At 36.4% G+C, this 19295-nt stretch overlaps 3 protein-coding genes across 3 annotated transcripts; 1 reads left to right on the top strand and 2 right to left on the bottom strand.

The window, feature by feature from the left end:
* The first annotated feature begins 2962 nt into the window (after positions 1 to 2962).
* LOC18441805 (BURP domain-containing protein 3) lies at positions 2963 to 4390 on the top strand. Its single transcript, XM_088845968.1, has 2 exons — positions 2963 to 3046; positions 3402 to 4390. Exons 1-2 carry the CDS (start codon positions 2999 to 3001, stop codon positions 4248 to 4250), a joined length of 897 nt encoding a protein of 298 aa, XP_088702094.1. The 5' UTR covers positions 2963 to 2998; the 3' UTR covers positions 4251 to 4390.
* A 9849-nt stretch (positions 4391 to 14239) lies between these two features.
* LOC105421234 (BURP domain-containing protein 3-like) lies at positions 14240 to 14854 on the bottom strand. Its single transcript, XM_011627829.1, has one exon. It carries the CDS (start codon positions 14852 to 14854, stop codon positions 14240 to 14242), a length of 615 nt encoding a protein of 204 aa, XP_011626131.1.
* Positions 14855 to 16413: 1559 nt separating this feature from the next.
* Positions 16414 to 18680, bottom strand: LOC105421222 (BURP domain-containing protein 3-like). Its single transcript, XM_011627797.3, has 2 exons — positions 18582 to 18680; positions 16414 to 17580 (listed from the first exon to the last, which is right to left on the bottom strand). Exons 1-2 carry the CDS (start codon positions 18627 to 18629, stop codon positions 16732 to 16734), a joined length of 897 nt encoding a protein of 298 aa, XP_011626099.1. The 5' UTR covers positions 18630 to 18680; the 3' UTR covers positions 16414 to 16731.
* Positions 18681 to 19295: the final 615 nt, after the last annotated feature.

Raw genomic sequence — 19295 nt, 5'->3', positions numbered from 1 at the left:
ACCCCTTAGCAATGGACCCATCTTTGGGATAGTATTAACAAAAGCCTATGTAGGAAGGAGGTCTCCTTTATTCATATTCATAGGGGAAGGAAAGGGAGTGCTGACGCTATTGCGAGAGGAGTAGGATTGTAATTGTGCTTTCTTTTTTTCTCTTCGTTTGCTTTTCTTTTTCAGTTACTCTTTCTTCTAATTTTTCATCCCATCAATGAAAAGCTACTGTTAAATGTTAAAAATAAATAAATTTGCATGTATTCAATAGTGGGAATTGGGTACGTAGCATTAGGAAGCCAGTGGATTTTAAAAGCACTGATCATGGATATCATGTATATATTAGTTAATGTAGTCGTATGTTGTGGTTAATAGTTACTTCAGTTATACGTACACACAACATATTGAATAAAAAGAAGTTTGTTATCTCCGAAAAACTAGTTGGGAGTTTTTCTTTCAAGATGATCTCATGCTCGAAGCCGTTTGCATTTCTTTTTCGGCTTCCCAATGCAGAGAGCTTGTGTCTGTTTGTGATGTTGTCGGCTTATGTAACCAACGCAGAGAGCAAGGTCGGCAATGGGCCGAGATTGGGCCAGGCCAGACCTAATCTTAGTCTGGCTCTATTCCCCTAAACTGGGGGCTTGGCCCTTAAAAGAAAATAAAGCAAAAAAAATATAAAAATTAAAGACCCAGCCAAAAAGAGGAAAGATCTTGAGGGCACGTACATATTACAACTCCATAGAAATTAAATATTGGAAAATCACCTAACTTTTCTACAATTACATTTCTACACAAAAACCTATTTTTTTTAATTTCCAAGCCCGTGAATTCCACTAGTAGGCTCTTGGACCCGAAACTTGTGGCACATTTGGTAGGTATGAAAATTTTAGAGAAAGAAACCGCTAAAAAATTTTACAGAGAGAAACTATCTCAAAATTTTCAGAGAGAGAAACTATCACAAATTTTAAGTTTTGGATAGCGAAAGTATATTTGGAGAGAGAAACTATATTAAAATGGAGTAAAAAAATTTTAGAGTGATAAACTATCTCAAAAATTTTAGAGAGAGAAGCTACCTCATTTTAATTTTTAGAGGGAAAAATTATACTAAAATTTTAGAACAAGAAACTATATCAAAATTTAGAGAGAGAATGTGCATGCCATTTCTTAAAGAGATAAACTATCCTGAATTTAATGTTTGAGGGATAGTATCGTAAAATTTTAGAGAGAGAAAGTATATCAAATTTGAGAGAAAATACTTGAAAATATTTAGAGATAGAAATTATCCCAAATTTTTTAGAGAGATAAACTATCTCAAATCTTAAGTTTTAGAGAGAGAGAAAATGTATTGATATTTTTGAGATAGAAACTATAACAAGTTTTAGAGAGAGCAAGAAACTACCCAAAAAATTTTAGAGAGAGAAACTATCTCAAATTTTAAATTATGGTTAAGGAAAGTATCTCAAAATTTAAACTTTAGAGGAAAAATTATCTTAAAATTTTAGAGAGAAAAACTATATCAAATTTTAGAGAATGAAACTATATCAAATTTTAGAGAGAGTACCTGAAAGTTTTCTAAGACAGAAACTATACCCAAACATTTTAGAGAGAGCTCAAATCTAAAGTTTTCGAGAGAGGAAGTATTTTTAAAATTTGAGAGAGAGAAACTGTTTTAAATTTTAGAGTTAGAAATAGCCAGAAAATTTTTAAAGAGAGAAATATCTTAATTACTTTAGAGAGAGAAATTATCTCAAATTTAAAAGTTCTGAAAGAAAGTATGACGAAACTTTAGAGATAGAAATTATATCAAATTTTAGATAGAGAAACTACCTAAAAGTTTTTAGAGAGAGAAATTATCTAAAAATTTTTAGGGACAACCTATATCAAATTTTATGTTTTAGAGAAAGAAAGTATTATTAAATTTTTGAGAGAGAAATATGTCAAATTTTTAAAAGAGAAAGTACCTACAAATTTTAGAGAGAAAAGGTATTTCAAAATTATTAGAGAGAGAAACTATATCAAGTTTTAAGTTTTAGAGAGACAAATTATATTAAAATTTTAGAGAGAGAAACTATCTCAAAATTTCATACATAGAAACTATCTCAAAATTTAAGTATTAATGAGAGAAACTATTCTAAAATTTTAGAGAGACTAACTATATCAAACTTTAGAGAGTGAAAGTAGCTAAACTTTTTAAAAAAGAGACACTGTCCAAAACATTTTAGAGAGAAATATTCTCAAATTTTAAGATTTAAAGAGTGAAAATATCTAAAAACTTCATAGAGAAAACTATATCATATTTTATTGAGAGAAACTATCTCAAATTTTAATTTTTAGAGAGACAAAGTATCTTAAAATTTTAAAGAGAAAAACTATACTAAGTTTTAAGTTTTTTAAACAAAGTATATTAAAATTTTAGAGAGAGACACCATATCAAATTTTAAGAGACGGAAACTATCTCGAAAAATTTAGAGAGGGAGAGACTATCCTAAATTTTTAATTATAGAGAGTATATTAAAATTTTAAAGTGAACAATGTTTCAAATTTTGTTACCAAACAATGAACATCGAAATCAAACAATGAACATCGAAATGATTGTGAATTTTGTATTATAGATCAAAAAAGAGATTTCTGGAATTCATGAGAAGAATCCTGGATATTACAAATTTATAAAAAAATTTGAATTTTAAATATCCAAAATTCCAGGCTCTTATAATATTGTTGTATATCTGGAAAGAAAGTCTCCTGTACAGAGCAACCATTCACAGCATGAGAGAGGGGAAGGGGCCGCATGTCCAACACGTAGTTGACACTGTTTCTCACTCCAAGGCCCATTTGGCCATGTTTATTACTGCCCTCCTCATCCTACATGAATGAGACCTAACGCCCCATGGCAAGCATGCACTTCATAAGCTGTCTCTCACCATTCCTCCTCCTCCAATATAAATGGGTCGCACAAATCAAACAAATTCACGAAACCAGCAGTCTTATTGCTTTGTAGCACACAAGAATTATGGAGAGCCTCCCTCTTCCTCTTGCATGTGCCCTACTTCTCCTTGCGGTAGGTTATATCTCAGTGTGCACAAAATCCACACCGTAAATTATGCGTGCTCTGTACCACTATTTGCGTACTTATTGTTGTTCCTCATTAAGGGGATATTTTATTTTTAAAGTTTAAGTAGAATTTTGTATTTTTTTATTAGAGTTACCTTTTTTGAGAAATAAAATTAGTATGGTTTTTTTTTCCTTTTTTTTAATAAGTAGATGTTATGTTTTTCTTTGGATGGAAATAAATTAGGATATATATGGAAAGCAGTCCCTTTGGTTTCTTTAGGAACGTAAATTGCAAGTATTAGAAAGAGAGGAAAGGCTTAGCCACTGCTGTTCACTCACTTCTTCTTAAATGCTGCATGCAGGCAAGGCTTAGCCACTACCATGTTGCGGCAACACCAGAGAGGTACTGGGCTCAGGCATTCCCTAACACTCGAATGCCTGATGTGATTAGCGCCCGCTTTCGCCCCGTTCAATCAGGACTGCAGTGTATGGGTTCGGGCAATAAAGACCCCCGATTCTTGTACTCCGACTTCTCTAAAGAGAATCGTGATCCAAGCGAAAGCACCCTCTTCTTAGAAAAGGACCTTAAAGTAGGAATGAACAAAATTCTCTACTTTCGCAAGTCGGAATTCAGTTGTGCCTCTCCTTTCCTTTCCCGCGAGGTTGCAGATGCCATACCGTTCTCATCTGCTGAGCTCCCACGCATCTTACAGCGCTTCTCGTTTCCTCCCGCTTCTAGTGAGGCTGTAGAAGTTGGTGTTACCCTAAAATGGTGCGAATCATTGGAAGCCGGGGAGAAATGCCTCACTTCTTTAGCGGCCATGATAGACTACGCTACCACCTCTGCTCAGGACCATAACATTACGATGCTCCGCACTAGCATCAACAAGGCTTCTGTGCTCCAAGCTTATACTGCAATAAAAGTGCAAAGAGTGCCTACTAAGCCAAGCTCGACAGTGTGCCATAACATGCCTTATCCTTATGCTGTGTACTATTGCCACTATATTGAAGAAGGAAGAATCTACGAGGTGAGCATGAAAGCGGAAGATGGGAGCACAGTAGAAGCAATTGCGACTTGTCATGCCGACACTAAGGATTGGGCACCAATCCCAATGTGGTTTCAAGCCCTCCCCGTAGGCAAGAAAGCAGATCAACACAATTACGCTTGCCATTTCTTACCTGATACGCACGTCATTTGGGCTTCTGTTTAACTCCCCATGGTCAGATGAAATTTTACATAGTACCTATATGTTTGAATAACTCGTGCCCCCTATATGTTTGAATAAGAACGATGTATGGAGTGTTGAAATTTTACATTTTACATATGCTCTGATGTTGGAGTTTTACAAAATCTCTATCCTATGTTGGAGTTTTAGGAAAGGGATTATCATAGTTACTGGGAGCGCCTAACTAGAGTGGTGCTCTCGCTCCGCAACTCAGTTTTGGCGCCGCTTCGGAACTCAGTTCTGGCACTTTGTGGTCGAGATCTCGACTAGAACCCGTTTCAATTATTTTGGAAGCTCACTCTTATATATAGGATTCTCGATTGTATTCATAACGGAGCTCGATCATACCATTTCACATATCGCGATCCCACTTTTACACGGAATTTGTTCCTTTAAATTTTAGATCCGGTGCCCTCACTCACGTGTGTTATAATACGTGTTAATACAACACAAAAAGTTTGTGCTACTGAAGGAGTAAATCATTGTTTCATTATAATACGTTTTAATACAACACAAAAAGTACGTTTTAATACAACACAAAAAGTTTGTGCTACTGAAGGAGTAAATCATTGTTTCATGCTTTTAAAGAGAAACCTAAATTACTCTTCTATAATGGAATATAAAAATAGATTTATTGTTTTTTAGAAATTAAGAAAAAAAGAATAACATTATTTAAAAGATTTGGTTTATTTAACTTTTAGATGGCAGTGCGGGTTCAATAAATATATGTTTTTTAAAATTGATAGATTAATGTTTCATATAATGATAAATTTTTATTATTAAAATATTATCTCCTTTATTTTTCATTTTTAAGGTGTGCATTAAATGCTTATATAATGATCAAATTTTTAATTGTTAAAATATTGGATGCCCTTACTCACGTGTGTATTTTAGAATGAGTTAACACAACCAGGAGAAATTAAGATAAAAAGAATAAAATTATTTGAAACATTTGGTTTATTTGGTATAAAATTATTTGAAACATTTGGTTTATTTGGTTTATACATAATATGGTCGTGAGGGGTCACAAAAATATATGTTTCAAAAATATCGATAGATCAAATTTACGTAAGTTTACATTTAATGCATGTAATGATAAATTTTTATTATTAAAATAGTATCTTCTTTATTTTATATTTTTAAGATGAGCATTAAATGTGCATGTAATGATAAAAATTTTAATCACTAAAATATTGGATGCCCTCACTAGGTGTGTACTTTATAATACATGTCAGCACAACATAAAACATTTGTGCTATTAATGGAGTAAATTGTTGTTTATTGCCATCAAGGAGAAATTTGAGTTACTCTTTTATAATGAAATATAAAGATAGATTTATTGATCATTAATGATTAAAACGAAAATAATAAAATGATTGGAAACATTTGATTTATTTAGCTTAAACATAATATGGCCGTGAGGGTTCACATAAATATATATTTTTAAAAAATAAAATAGACCAATTTTACATTTAATTATGTAATAATAAATTTTTATTATTAAAATTGTATGTCCTTTATTTTTCATTTTTAAGATGCGCATTAAATGCAGATGTGATGATCAAATTTTTAATTTGGATGCCCCCCCCTCACGTGTGTATCTTAGAATAAGTGTTAATACATCACAAAACGTTTGTGCTATAAATGAGGTAGGTAAATTGTTGTTTAGTGCCATAAAAGACAAACCTGAATTACTCTTTTATTATAGAATATAAAAATAGATTTATTGTTCATTAGAGATTAAGATAAAAAAAAATTAGATTATAAAAAACATTTGGTTTATTTAACTTTTACATAATATGGTCTTGTGGGTTCACATCAAACATGAATACTTAACGTCTTTTTAATGATATCCTTTATGCCAATCATTTCCATTTCAATTTCGCATAACTTTTTTAATACATATCGAGCATTTAATGCTATCATTTTAGAACATACATTTCTTTCTTGGGAAGGGCAAAAAAGGAGATTCAAACCTTTTTGAAAAAGCACCTAGAATGGATCTTGATCATTTTCAATTTGAAACGCGGCCTTTCTTAGAAAGGGGCACGACTCAACCTTAAAGGGGGATCTCGTTTCTATTTTCGATGGGAGCATGATCTAAATGAATATGGGAACACGATCTCAGTTTACATGGAACGCGTTTTCGTTAAATAAGGATCTCGATCCCAATGTATCGAGAACTCGCTTCCTATTCAAACAAGATCTTGATTTGTGTTTTCTAACCTGACCGAAACTCTCTCCCTGAGCTTTGGAGCTTTGGGAAGCCGTCGATCTTACGCTCTCACTCTCAAAACTGAAGCCGTTCTCACTCCTGCTCTAGGTAACTATGGGGCGGATACCACTGTTGGTATCATTTGGAAAGATTTGTGGCTCTTCTACAGTATTAGATTAAAAAAATACACACTCTTTTTAGGAGAAATAATTACAAACTCAAAAGGTTTATTACAAATATCTCATTTCACATGAGCTGTACATGTTACATCCACATGTCACTATTAACTCATTACATGGTGCCTATTTATATGCATTTACCTAACAGTTTTCAAATTACCCACAAACCTACGTCACTCAAACTACTCACAAACACAATTTCTAGATAACTACTAACTAACACAGAGTGATTCTTTGATAACTCCCCACAATAGGTAACTATCCACTAACACCCACTAACATATAGAGATACCCATAACTCATAACTAAAAAACAAACACGGACCACACGTCCTTAAGTTTTGCATCACACAACCTAAAATGTTTCATGATTTTCAACATGCATGATATTAATAAAGTGTGTCTCACATAGCTTCCCTTTTTCCTTGTTCTTTTTGCTCATCTTGAAATATTACATTTCTAAAGTATTTGAAGCCCATTGTTGTTGGAAACCACAATTACCGGTGTATCCAAAGTCAGCCAAGTCCATTCATACTTTGGCTGAGCACTCCCGAGTTGTGTGTACAGCTCAGGGATACAAAAAAAAAGAAAAGAAAAATCTACATAATAGTTAAAAATCCTTTCTCACTCTCTCTAAACCCCTTTCTCACCCCCACCCATGCCCCCGCCCCCGCCCCCGCCCCCGCCCCCGCCCCTACCTCTAACTTCTTTCCCGACCACTATTTTCTACCCCATCTACCCTCTTCCAACAAGAATAAAGAGAGCTTCAATGCCCATAAATAAAATACTTCTGATAAGGGAAGTTTTCTCCTTGGGAGAGAGAGACCATGTAAATCTGTTTAGCGAAATCATCCTCTTCATGGAGGGACTCCTGATAAGGGAAGTTTTCTCCTTGGGGGAGAGAGACCATGTAAATCTGTTTAGCGAAATCATCCTCTTCATGGAGGGAGACCATAGTTGGGGAGAAGCCATGGAAGGAGAGAGAGATGTGCCATGTCTGTAGTTGGAGTTGGAAGAAGTGAGGGGGAGAGGGAGATGTGGAGAGAGTTAGGTGGGTGCAAGGGAAAGGGGACACACGTCTCATGCAATTTCTTTACTTGCCATTCGTTTATTTCTTCTTCCTTGCACTACCGTGCCCTCAAGATCTTTCCTCTTTGGGACCGGACTATAATTTTTTATCTTTTTATCTTTATTTTCCTTTAAGGACCAGGTCTGGATATTAAGGGAATACGGTCGAGCTAGGATCAAGCCCGGCCCATTGCCATCCCTATTCTCTCCATCAGCTACATAATCGGAGAGCATCACAAACAGAATCACTAACTACTTACAACCTGTTTCAAACCAAAATTGCTCCTTATAATCGCCTTTGTGTTGAATCAAGCATCGCAAACAAGGAGCATACATACATAAAACTGCAGTAACTACTAACCAACTACAGTGACTTCCATGTGTCATTAAAAGGTCTGCTATGTGTAATATAATAGATATAATATTGCACTTTGAATAAATTGGAAGAATTCATAAAAAAAAAAATTTGTCGTTTAATAGCGGTCCTAAAATTATCTCTAAAGATTATGTTATGAAAATCTCCTACTCCTCAATTTTATCGCCATAACAGTATGGCTAAAAAATAAGATGTTATTATCTTGAGGGATACATCCTTAATATTTTAAGTTTTTGGCAAGTTTTCTTCCAATTCAAAACATCGAACCGCTTTATTTATCCCCTCGGAAATATGTTATCTTTTTTCTCTCTCTTCTCTCTCCATCCTCTCTCTCCTTTTAAAAAAATCTTTCTCTCCTATCTGGGGCAAGTATAGGAGTGACAGAGAGTCATTGAACCAGATGTGGCAGAACCATTCAAAACAGAGTTGAAGAAAACAGGCAAGAGAGAAACCTGCAAAACTACAAAGGATGTAAAATAAGGATGATCGATGGTCTGGATGATGCAAATCCCATCTTTTACAAACACAAGGATCAATGGTCAAGATGATGCAAATACCATCAAAAATTTTATCGTTCTTCGCATGATCTTGGCTCAGGATTTGTTATACAAGTGTTTGTAGCAGTTACACTGCTCAAAACCCTAACTGAGGTGCGGGCTTTTCAATGGAAGTGTTTTTCAGCCCTTCATGTTTCACCAAACCTTTCCCAATGAGTTCTGGAAGCCTTTTAGTGAAAAATCTCAAAAACTATACCCTCAGACAATTATTGTGATATCCTTTTCAGTTTTAGAATTCACTGTGACATTTTCGTTCTTTTCTTTGCTTTAGAGGAAAGAACTAACTTCCTCTAGGTATTCTAGGATGTAGTCATTCTGATGAAATCATAGCTAGTGGTTTTCTGTCTCGTGAATTGGCTGACTTACCATGGAGCCATCAAATGGCTGCAGTATCTTGAAAGGGAAAAATGTAGAGAAGACATAGACAGAAGAGAGAATCGAGAGAAAGACTAGAGCAGATTTTTTAGGGGATAAATAAAGTAGTCCAATATTTAAAATATCAGATCGGGAACAAAAGTAAAAATAAAAAAATCATAGATACGTCATTTTTAGTAATAATGACCTATTTTCAGACCATACCATTATAACCGTAAAAAAAAACGATCCATAAGTAAATATCTGGAAAATTAAAAGGCCAGGCCAAAAGAAGAAGGATCTTGAAAGCACGGCCAGCGCAAAGAAACATAAGTAAACACGTTGGGAGCAGGAAAATTGCATGAGACAGGCGTCTCTCCTTTCTCCATGCACCCACCTAACCCTCTCAACAACATCCCTCTCTCTCTCTCCCCTCCCTTCTTTCACCTCAAACCATAGGCATGTCACACCTTCCTCTCTCTACTGCTCCATGGCTTCTCTCCAATGAAGAGGATGACTCTCCCGAACAGATTTCCATGGTCTCTCTCCTCCAAGAAGATAACTTCCCAGAACAGGAGTCTTTAATGGGCGTGAAACCTCGCTTTATTCTTGCTGGAAATTTGGAATCCCAATGGTAACAAATGCGGGAAAAGGGTAGATGGGATAGAAAATAGTTGTTCGAGAAATATGTTTGAGAGAGAGAGAGGGAGGGTTGGAGAAAACGGACCTTCGGGGACGGGGTTAGAGAGAGTGACGTACGAATTTTAACTATTCTTTGAATTTTTTTCATATTTTTTTATTTTTATTTGTTATCTTAAATTTTTTTAATTTTTTTTTATGTACCCCCGAGGTACTCGGCCAAAGTGTGATTGGAGTTGGTCAAGTTCAGATACACTACACTGGTAATTGTGGTTTTCAACAACCATGTGCTTTGAATACTTCAAAACGTAATAATTCAAGACGAGCAAAGAGGAAGGAAACTAAGATTGGTTGAGGGAAGCTTTTTGAGCCAAACTTTATGAAGACCTTGCATACATCGTTATTATTCCAACATCAAAGTAGCATGAGTTATTTTCATAAAGGTAGCTTGAGTTATTTTGATTGCATCATCAGATCATGAGGGATTAAAGAGGAGCCCAAACGATGTGGGTATCAAGTAAGAAATGACAAGCATAATTGTGTTGATCCACCTTTTCGCATGCGGGGAGGGCTTAAAACCAGTTTGAAAATGGTTGCCAATTCTTAGTGTTAGGATGGCACCCTGCAATCGCGTCCACCGTGCTTCCATCTTTCCCTTCCAACTTCACCTGGGGGGAGGGCTTGAAACCAAGTTGAAATGGTTCCCAATCCTTGTTTAAATTGTATAATTTGTCTCTCTCTCTAGAAAATTCTACACTCCTCTCCATCTTTCCACCGTCATTCCTTCTCTTTATAGGTCTTTCTATTGTCTCCAATCTAGTATTCTCTCCACCGTCATAAACAAACCTATAAAAAGGGGGTTTGAAGGTGTGTTGTATCTATCTATTCGTGAGAAAGAGAGAGCTTCCCAAGAAGATGTCCCTATCCATTTGTGTAAAGCAGAAAAAGTCTCCCAAGCCCTATACGTGTGAGAGAGTAGTAAAAGAAAAAGAGAGTTCGAAATATACTTTTGCGAAGAAAAGTTCTTGTGGGGAAAAAAGTGAGAGAAAAAGTTAGCATGGGGGTAAGTTGCATAGTTAGTGTATATTGGGGTTTTTTAATAATTTTCCCAAGAGTCTACGAAGTGAGCTTGAAAGTGAAAGATGGACTACAATAGAAGCAATTGCGACTTGCCATGGCGACCCTAAGGATTGAGCACCACCTAGGATTGAGCACCACCTCCAACATGGGTTAAAGCCCTCCTCGTAGGCATAAAGGTAGATCAACACAATTATACTTGCCATTTCTTACCTGATACCCACACCATTTGGGCTTCTGTTTAACTTCCCATGATCAGATGATGCAGTCAAAATAACTCGTGCCACCTATATGTTGGAATAAATAAGAAAGATGTATGCAGTCAAAATAACTCGTGCCACCCATATGTTGGAATAAATAAGAACAATTTATGCAGTCAAAATAACTTGTGCCACCTATTTGTTGAAATAAATAAGAACGATGTATGCAGTGTTGAAATTTTACATACGTTTTGATACCATGTTGGATTTTACAAATGCTTTGATACCATGTTTGAAGATTTTGGAAAGGGCTGATCATACCCAACTAGGGTGACACTCCCGTTCTAGAACTCAGCTCTGGCACTCTGTGGCTGAGATATCGACCAGAACCCGTTTCAAATTTTTTGGGAGCTTGCTCCTATTTACAGGATTCTCAATCGCATTCATAACAGAGCTCGATCGCACAGATCACACTCCCACTTTCACATGGAATACGTTCCTTTAAATTGTAGATCTCGTGCCCTCACTTACGTGTGTGTTAGAATTGTGTCAACACAACACCAAAACCTTGTGCTACTGATGGAGTAAATTGTTGTTTAATGCCATCAAGGAGAAACCTTAATTACTCTTCTATAATGAAATATAAAAATAGATTTATTGTTCATTAGAGATTAAGACGAAAAGAATAAAATTATTAGAAACATTTAGTTTATTTAGCTTTTACATAACATGGTTGTGGGGGTTCGCTAAAATATATATTTTTAAAAATCGATAGATTAATTTTGGATTTAAAGCATGTAATGATACATTTTTATTATTAGAATATTATCTCCTTTATTTTTTAATTTTAAGATGTGCAATAATTTGTAGATAATAATCAAATTTTTTATTGGATGCCCTCACTCACGTATGTGTTTTAGAATATGATTTAACACAACACAAAAGGTTTGTGCTACTAATGAAGTTGTTGTTTAGTTCCATCAACGAGAAACGTGAGTTACTCTTCTTTAATGAAATATAAAAATATATTAAGATGTAAAGAATAAAATTATTGGAAAAAATTGGTTTAATTAGCTTTTACATAATATAGTTCTGAGGGTTCACAGAAATATATATTTTTAAAAAATTAGATAGATCAATTTTACATTTAATGTATTTAATGCTAAATTTTTATTATTAAAATAGTATCTCCTTTATTTTTTATTTTAAGATGTGCGTATCAAATTTTTAATTACTAAAATATTGGATGCCTTCACACGTGCGTATTTTAGAATAAGTGTTAACACAACAAGAAACGTTTGTGCTATTGATGGAGTAAATTGTCGTTTAGTGTTATAAAGGACAAACCTGAATTACTATTTTATAATAAAATCTAAAAATAGATTTATTGCCCTCAGTCCGATGTTTGACACATCGGACTGCTTTATTTATCCCTTCAAAAATATGTTCTATTTTTGTTTTTTGGGTAAATCAGTAGGGAAGAAAGCCCCTTTCTCGGTTTTCAATAATCCAAGATAAAAAAATTACATCATACTATTTTACAACCCTGTAGTAGTGTAATTGAGCAACATCATGAAGTAAAAGAAGATGAAGTTCTTTCTCTCTCATCTCTCTTCTCTCTCCGTCCTCTCTCTCTCCCTTAGAATAAACTCACTCTCTCTCTCTCCTATCTCGAACAAAGATAGGAGTGACAGAGAGTCACCGAAACAGATTGTGGGAGAACCATTCAAAACAGGGTTGAAGAAGAAAGGCAATAGAGAAACCTGTAAAACTACAATGTAAAACAAAGATGATCGAGGGTCTGGCTGATGCAAATCCCATCTTTTGAAAAACAAGGATCAATGGTCTAGATGATGCAAATCCCATCACCATTTTTACCGTTCTTCGCATAATCTTGGCTCCGTATTTGTTAGAAAAAGAGTTTGCAGCAGTTACGCTTTTTAAAACCCTAACTGAGGTGCGGGCTTTTCAATGCAAGTGTTTTCAGCCCTTCATGCTTCACGAAAACCTTCCAAATGAGTTCTGGCAGCGTCCAAAGTCTAGTTTTGGTGAAATATCTCAAAAACTATACCCTCAATAATCATTGCGGTAGCCGTCTGATTTTTAGAATTCACTGTGATATTTTAGTGTTTTTCTCTGCTTTAGAGGCAAGAACTAACTTCCTTTGGGTATTACAGGACGTAGTCATTCTGATGAAATCATAGCCCATGGTTTTCAGTCTCGTGAATTGGCTGACTTATCATGGAGCCATCCAATGGCTGTAGTTTCTTGACAGAGAGGACAGAGATAGAAGAGAGAAGAGAGAGAAAGACAAGAGCAGATTTTTGAGGGGATAAATAAAGCAATTTGATGTTTCAACTATCGGATCGGGAAAAACTTGGAAAAAAATAAAAAAAATCATGGATACGTCCTTTCGAGTAATAATGGCCTATTTTCGGGCCATATCATTATAACGGTAAAAAAAAGCCGATCCATATGTAAATTTTCAGAAAATTAAAGGCCAGGCAACAGAGGAAGGATCTTGATGGCACGACCAGCACAAAAAAGCAGAGGTAAACACTTTGGGAGCAGGAAAATTGTATGAGACAAGCGTCTCTCCTTTCTCTATGCACCCACCTAACCTTCTCTACAACTTCCCTCTCTCTCTCTCTCCCCTCCCTTCTTTCATCTCAAACCACAGGCATAGCACATCACTCTCTCTATCGCTCCATGGCTTCTCTCCGACTCTGTCGAATCCATGGTCTCTCTCCCCCAAGAAGATAACTTCCCGGAACAGGAGTCTTTTATGGGCATGAAACCTCTCTTTGTTCTTGCTGGAAATTTGGAATCCCAATGGTAATGAATGCTGGAAAAGGGTAGATGGGATAGAAAATAGTTTTTCGGGAAAGATGTTTGAGAGAGGGCGGGAGAAAAGGTGAACTCCGGGAGCAAGTTTAGAGTAAGTGACATAGGATTTTTTACTTCTTTTTATTTATTTATTTATTATTATTATTATTATTATTATTATTATTTATCCCCAAGCTGTACACAACTCGATGGGTACTTGGCCAAAGTATGATTGGACTTGGTCGAGTCCAAGTACACTACACTGTTAATTGTGTTTTTCAGCAACCATGAGCTTTGAATACTTCAAAACGTGATAATTCAAGATGAGCAAAGCAGACAAGGAAACTAAGATGGGTTGAGGGAAGCTAGCCATACTTTATGAATACCTTGCTTGCATCGTTATTATTCCAATATCTAACTAGCATGAGTTATTTTCACAAAGGTAGCCCGAGTTATTTTGACTGCATCCTCGGATCATGGGGAATTAAACATGAGCCCAAATGATGTGAGTATCAGGTAAGAAATGGCAAGCATAATTGTGTTGATTGGCCTTTTTGCCTATAAGGAGGGCTTGAAACCAGTATGAAAGTGGTTCCCAATTCTTGGTGTGAGGATGGCACCCTGCAATCGCATCCACTGTGCTTCCATCTTCCCCTTCCAACTTCATCTTGTAGATTCTTCCTTCTCCGATATAGTGGCAATAGTACACAACATAAGGGTAAGGCATGTTATGGCACAATGTGGAGCTTGCCTGAGCAGGCACTCTCTGCACTTTCGTTACAGTATAAGCTTGGAGCACAGAATCCTTGTAGATGATAGTGCGAAATACCGTAATGTTATGGTCCTGAGCAGAGGGGGTAGCGTAATCTATCATGGCCTCTAAAGATGTGAGGCATTTCTCCCCGGCTTCCAGTGATTCACACCATTTTAGGGTAACACCAACGTGTATAGCCTCACTAGAAGCGAGAGGAAATGAGAAGCGTTGTAGGATGCATGGTAGCTCAGCAGAGGAGAAAGGTATGGCATCTGCATCGTCACGAGAAAGGAAAGGAGAGGCACATCTGAATTCCGACTTGGGAAAGTGGAGAATTTTGTTCATTCCTACTTTCAGGCCCTTTTCTAAGAAGAGGGTGGTTTCTCTTGGGTCGCGATTCTCTTGAGAAAAGTCGGAGTATGGGAACCGGGGGATCGCGATTACGCGAACCCATATGTAGCAGTCCTGATGGCACGAGGTGAAAGCGGGTGCGAATAGCATCAGGCATTGGAGTGTTAGGGAGTGCCTGGGCCCAGTACCTCTCTGGTGTCGCCGCAACATGGTAATTGCTATCCCTTGCCTGCATGCAGCATTTAACAAGTGAGTGAAGATCAGTACTTCCGCTAGGGGGAAAACTTCTATATGTGAGGGATTAATACTTGCTTTTTTGTTTTTTGGTAAATAGATTAGTTTTGTTGAGAAGTGAAAAACATTCTATACGGATAAAGTGTATGGTATAGGACAGACAGAGCCCTTGTTCCACTCAAAAGCTAACCATTTTTGTGCCAAGTGGAGGGACAACAATTACCGACCCTTGATTATTAATTGGAGAAACATTATTGACACAAATGTTTTGCAAATGCGATAGGGCACTTTTGGTAACCATGAAAGCATTATTATATAAAAAACTCCCTAATGTGATAAGGTATGGAAGTTTTTGCATATCATACTAATTAGGGGCCAATTGTGTGAAACAATTCTTACATTCAATCACATAGAAGAGTTCTTTCATGTGAAAATACTTTTAAAGGCATTTATAAGCCTGCCAAATATGTTAAATTGTATAAGTTTTCTCCCTCTCTCTAGAAAACTCTACACTCTCTATCTCTCCACTGCCATTCCTTCTCTCTCTAGATCTTTCATCACCGCCAATCTACTATTCTCTCCACCGTCATAAACAAGCCTATAAAAAGGGGGCTTGAAGGTGTGTTGTATCAATCTATTCGTGTGAAAGAGAGAGCTTCTCAAGAAGCTGTACCCATCCATTTGTGTAAAATAGAAAAAGTCTCCCTAGCCCCATACGTATGAAAGAGTAGTAAAAGAAAATGAGAGTTCAAAATATACTTGTGGTCTTTACAGACCATATTACTCCCTTGTAATCCCACTTGTTTTTGTAATAGTAAAATATTTTTTAGCCTATTCTGCTTCCATATTTCTAACATTTGGTATCAGAGCTATTTCCCCGTGCTTCTTAAAACAAAAAAAATCCATTCCCTATGGCCTTCACTTTGGGTATGAATTACTACGTATGTATCCGTATACTGTCGTGCGTACAATATCTTGAATAAAAAGTTTGTTGTCCCTTAAAATTTAGCTCAAAGTTTTTCTTTCAGGACGATCTCACGCTCGAAACCTATTTCACTTCTTTTCCTTAGTTTCTAGTTTGTTTGCGATGCTTGATTCAACACAAAGGTGGTTGTAAGGAGTAATATTTTTGTGGGATTATATGCAATGAAACCATTTGCCTTTTGTACAAGGTCATCACAATTCCTTAAGAAATTTGATAGCTTGAAAGAGTCACAAATTTTGAGAAAAATTCTTTTGAAGTTTGAACTTGGTCAAAGGAATAATTGCAACCAACCAACTTTACATCCAATAGTCAAGATTATTGTGACCACTATATATAAAATTTAAATGGTTTCATTCTATACTTGAAAAATAAAACCAAATAGATGAAAAATGTACACACAACTCGGGGTTTCTCGGCCAAAGTATGAATGGACAAGGCCGAGTCCATACATACCTGTAATTGTAATTTCCAGCAACGATGGCCTTTGAATACTATGAAAATGTAATAATTCCAACCCAACGGTGTTCATGTTTACCCTAGTTGAAAATAATTCAACATGAGCCACACTTTTTTAAGATCCTGCATACATCGTTACTTTTCCAACATATAGGTAGCATGAGTTATTTTGAGTGCATCCTCACATCATGAGGAATTAAACAGAAGCCCATATGATGTGGGTATCTGGTAAGAAATGGCAAGCATAATTGTTTTGATCCGCCTTTTTGCCTGCAGGGAGGGCTTGAAACCAAATTGGAAATGGTTCAAAATTCTTAGTGTGGCCATGGCAACTTGCAATTGCTTCTACTGTGCTCCCATCTTCCCCTTTCAAGCTCACCTCGTAGATTCTTCCTTCGCCTATAGAGTGGCAATAGTACACAGCATAAGGATAAGGCAAGTTATGGCACCCTGTGGAGCTTGGCTTAGTAGGCACTCTCTGCACGTTTGTTGCAGTATAAGCTTGGAGCTCAGAAGCCTTGCTGATGCTAGTGTGGAGCAATGTAATGTTATGGTCCTGAGCAGAGGGGGTAGCGTAGTCTATCATGGCCTCTAGAGAAGTGACGCATTTCTCCCCGACTTCCAATGATTCGCACCATTTTAGAGTAACACCGACTTCTACGGCCTCACTAGAAGCGGGAGAAAACGAGAAGCGCTGTAAGATGTGTGGGAGCTCAGCAGACGAAAAAGGTATGGCATCTGCATCCTCACGGGAAAGGAAAGGAGAGGCACAACTGAATTCCGACTTGCGAAAGTAGAGAATTTTGTTCATTCCTAGTTTGAGGTCTTTTTCTAGGAAGAGGGTGGTTTCTCTTGGATCATGATTCTCTTTAGAGAAGTCGGAGTAGAAGAAGCGGGGATCTCGATTGCCCGAACCCATACGCAGCAGTTCTGATGGTACGGGGCGAAAGCGGGAGCCAATAACATCAGGAATTCTAGTGTTAGGGAATGCCTGAGCCCAATACCTCTCTGGTGTCGCCGCCACATGGTAGTGGCTAAGCCTTTCCTGCATGTAGCATTTAACAAAGGAGTGAAGATCAGTACTCCCGGTAGGGGACATGACAAAGATCCATTTATGCTCATTATTCAACTCAAAATATCCCATTACACGAAGACAGTATACAATAATTTCATGAAACTAACAGTGAAAACAATTAGTACACATAATGCTTCTTGTATAGAAAACAAAAAAGTATGCAAATCCAAAGAGGGGGACTGGTAGTTAAAAACACTCTAAATAAACCGTTAAACAGGTACCACAAATTTTTTATTTTTTTTTAAATATCGCCTTAATGAGGAACAATAATAAGCAATTAACTTGGGCCGCGTTTTGGCAAATAACTTTGGCCCAGTTTTGGCCAAGGCCAAAAAGTGCTAAAACTAAAAACAGAAAAAAATAAAAAAATCCAAAAATTAAGGCAAAATGCTTAAAGTAAAACTAAACAAACCACATCTCAATGAAATGAGGTTAAAAAAGTAGTGAAAAGTTTGAATTTTGAAAACATTAATTTGTAAACAGGGGTATTTTAGAAAATAATCCAAAAATAAAAAAAAATTATAATAATAAGTATTCATGGCCAAATGTACTTTTCATCTTTACAAAAATGATAGAAATCATAAGAAAAACATATTACAAATAAATCTCATTTTCTTTTTTTAAGATCCCCAAGTTGGATACCCGACTCTCTTGGCTCGTCCGAGCTGGCTCGTCCGAGCAATAAAACATGTTATGAAAACTAGATTACTACCAGAGAAAACAATCAGTAAACATATCAGTATAGAATCCACAAACTTAGCAAATATAAAATAGGGGTGATTAGTACTTGAAAAGCATCCCATATCAAAAAAGATCTAAACAAGTAACATATAAAAAAAATAAAATTAAAAATAAAAAAGGCATCGCCTAAACGAGGAACTACAATATGTAAGAAAAAGTAAATTGCCCATTGTGTATGGCAACACGCATAATTTGCACTGGGGATTTTGTGCCGCTGAGACATAACCTACCGCAAGAAGAAGTAGGGCACATGCAAAAGTAAAAGAAAGCCTATCCATGATCCTTGTGGACTACAAAGCAATAAGGCTGCTGGTTTCCTGAGTTTGTTTGATTTTTGCAGTGAAGTGAACCATTTATATTGGACGAGGAATGGTAAACATAGATAGTGAGTAATTGAGAGGCAGCTTTTGAAGTGCATGTTTGCCATGGGGCGTTAGGTCTCATTCATGTAGGACAAGGAGGGTGGGCAAATGGGCCATGGAATCTGAAACGGTTCAACTGCATGTTGGACATGCGTCCCCTCCCTCACTATCCCTCTCTCATGCAGTCAATGCTCCCTCTGTATTGGGGTTTATTGTTGAAAATGATGCAAAATAATAGGACTTATGGGTCCTCCTTCACTATCCTTCTCTTATACCGTGAATGCTCCTGGATGGGGGTTTATTGTTGAAAATGATACAAAATAATAAGAGTTGTGGGGTTTGTGTATTTCTTATCTCTCTTGTAAGTAGATGTTAGGGTAGTTATGAGTGATGGGTAATTATCTCTCTCTATATACATTAGTGGGTAGTTACTTTGTGGGGAGTTATCTAGGTTTGTGGGTAATGAGTAGTTTCAAAACTGTTGTCTATATGTTAGTGGGTTGTTATTTTATGGGGAAGTTATATAATCCCAAAGTGGGTATAGTTTCAAAGCTATTGTAAAAGGGTAGTGGGTAGTTTCAA

This window comes from Amborella trichopoda, chromosome 9, assembly GCF_054954075.1.
Source record: "Amborella trichopoda isolate Santa Cruz 75 chromosome 9, AtrichopodaSantaCruz75HAP2 v2.0, whole genome shotgun sequence".
Lineage (NCBI taxonomy): Eukaryota > Viridiplantae > Streptophyta > Magnoliopsida > Amborellales > Amborellaceae > Amborella > Amborella trichopoda.
Note: the sequence above shows the minus strand (reverse complement) of the source record. Positions and strands in the feature narration are given on the sequence as shown.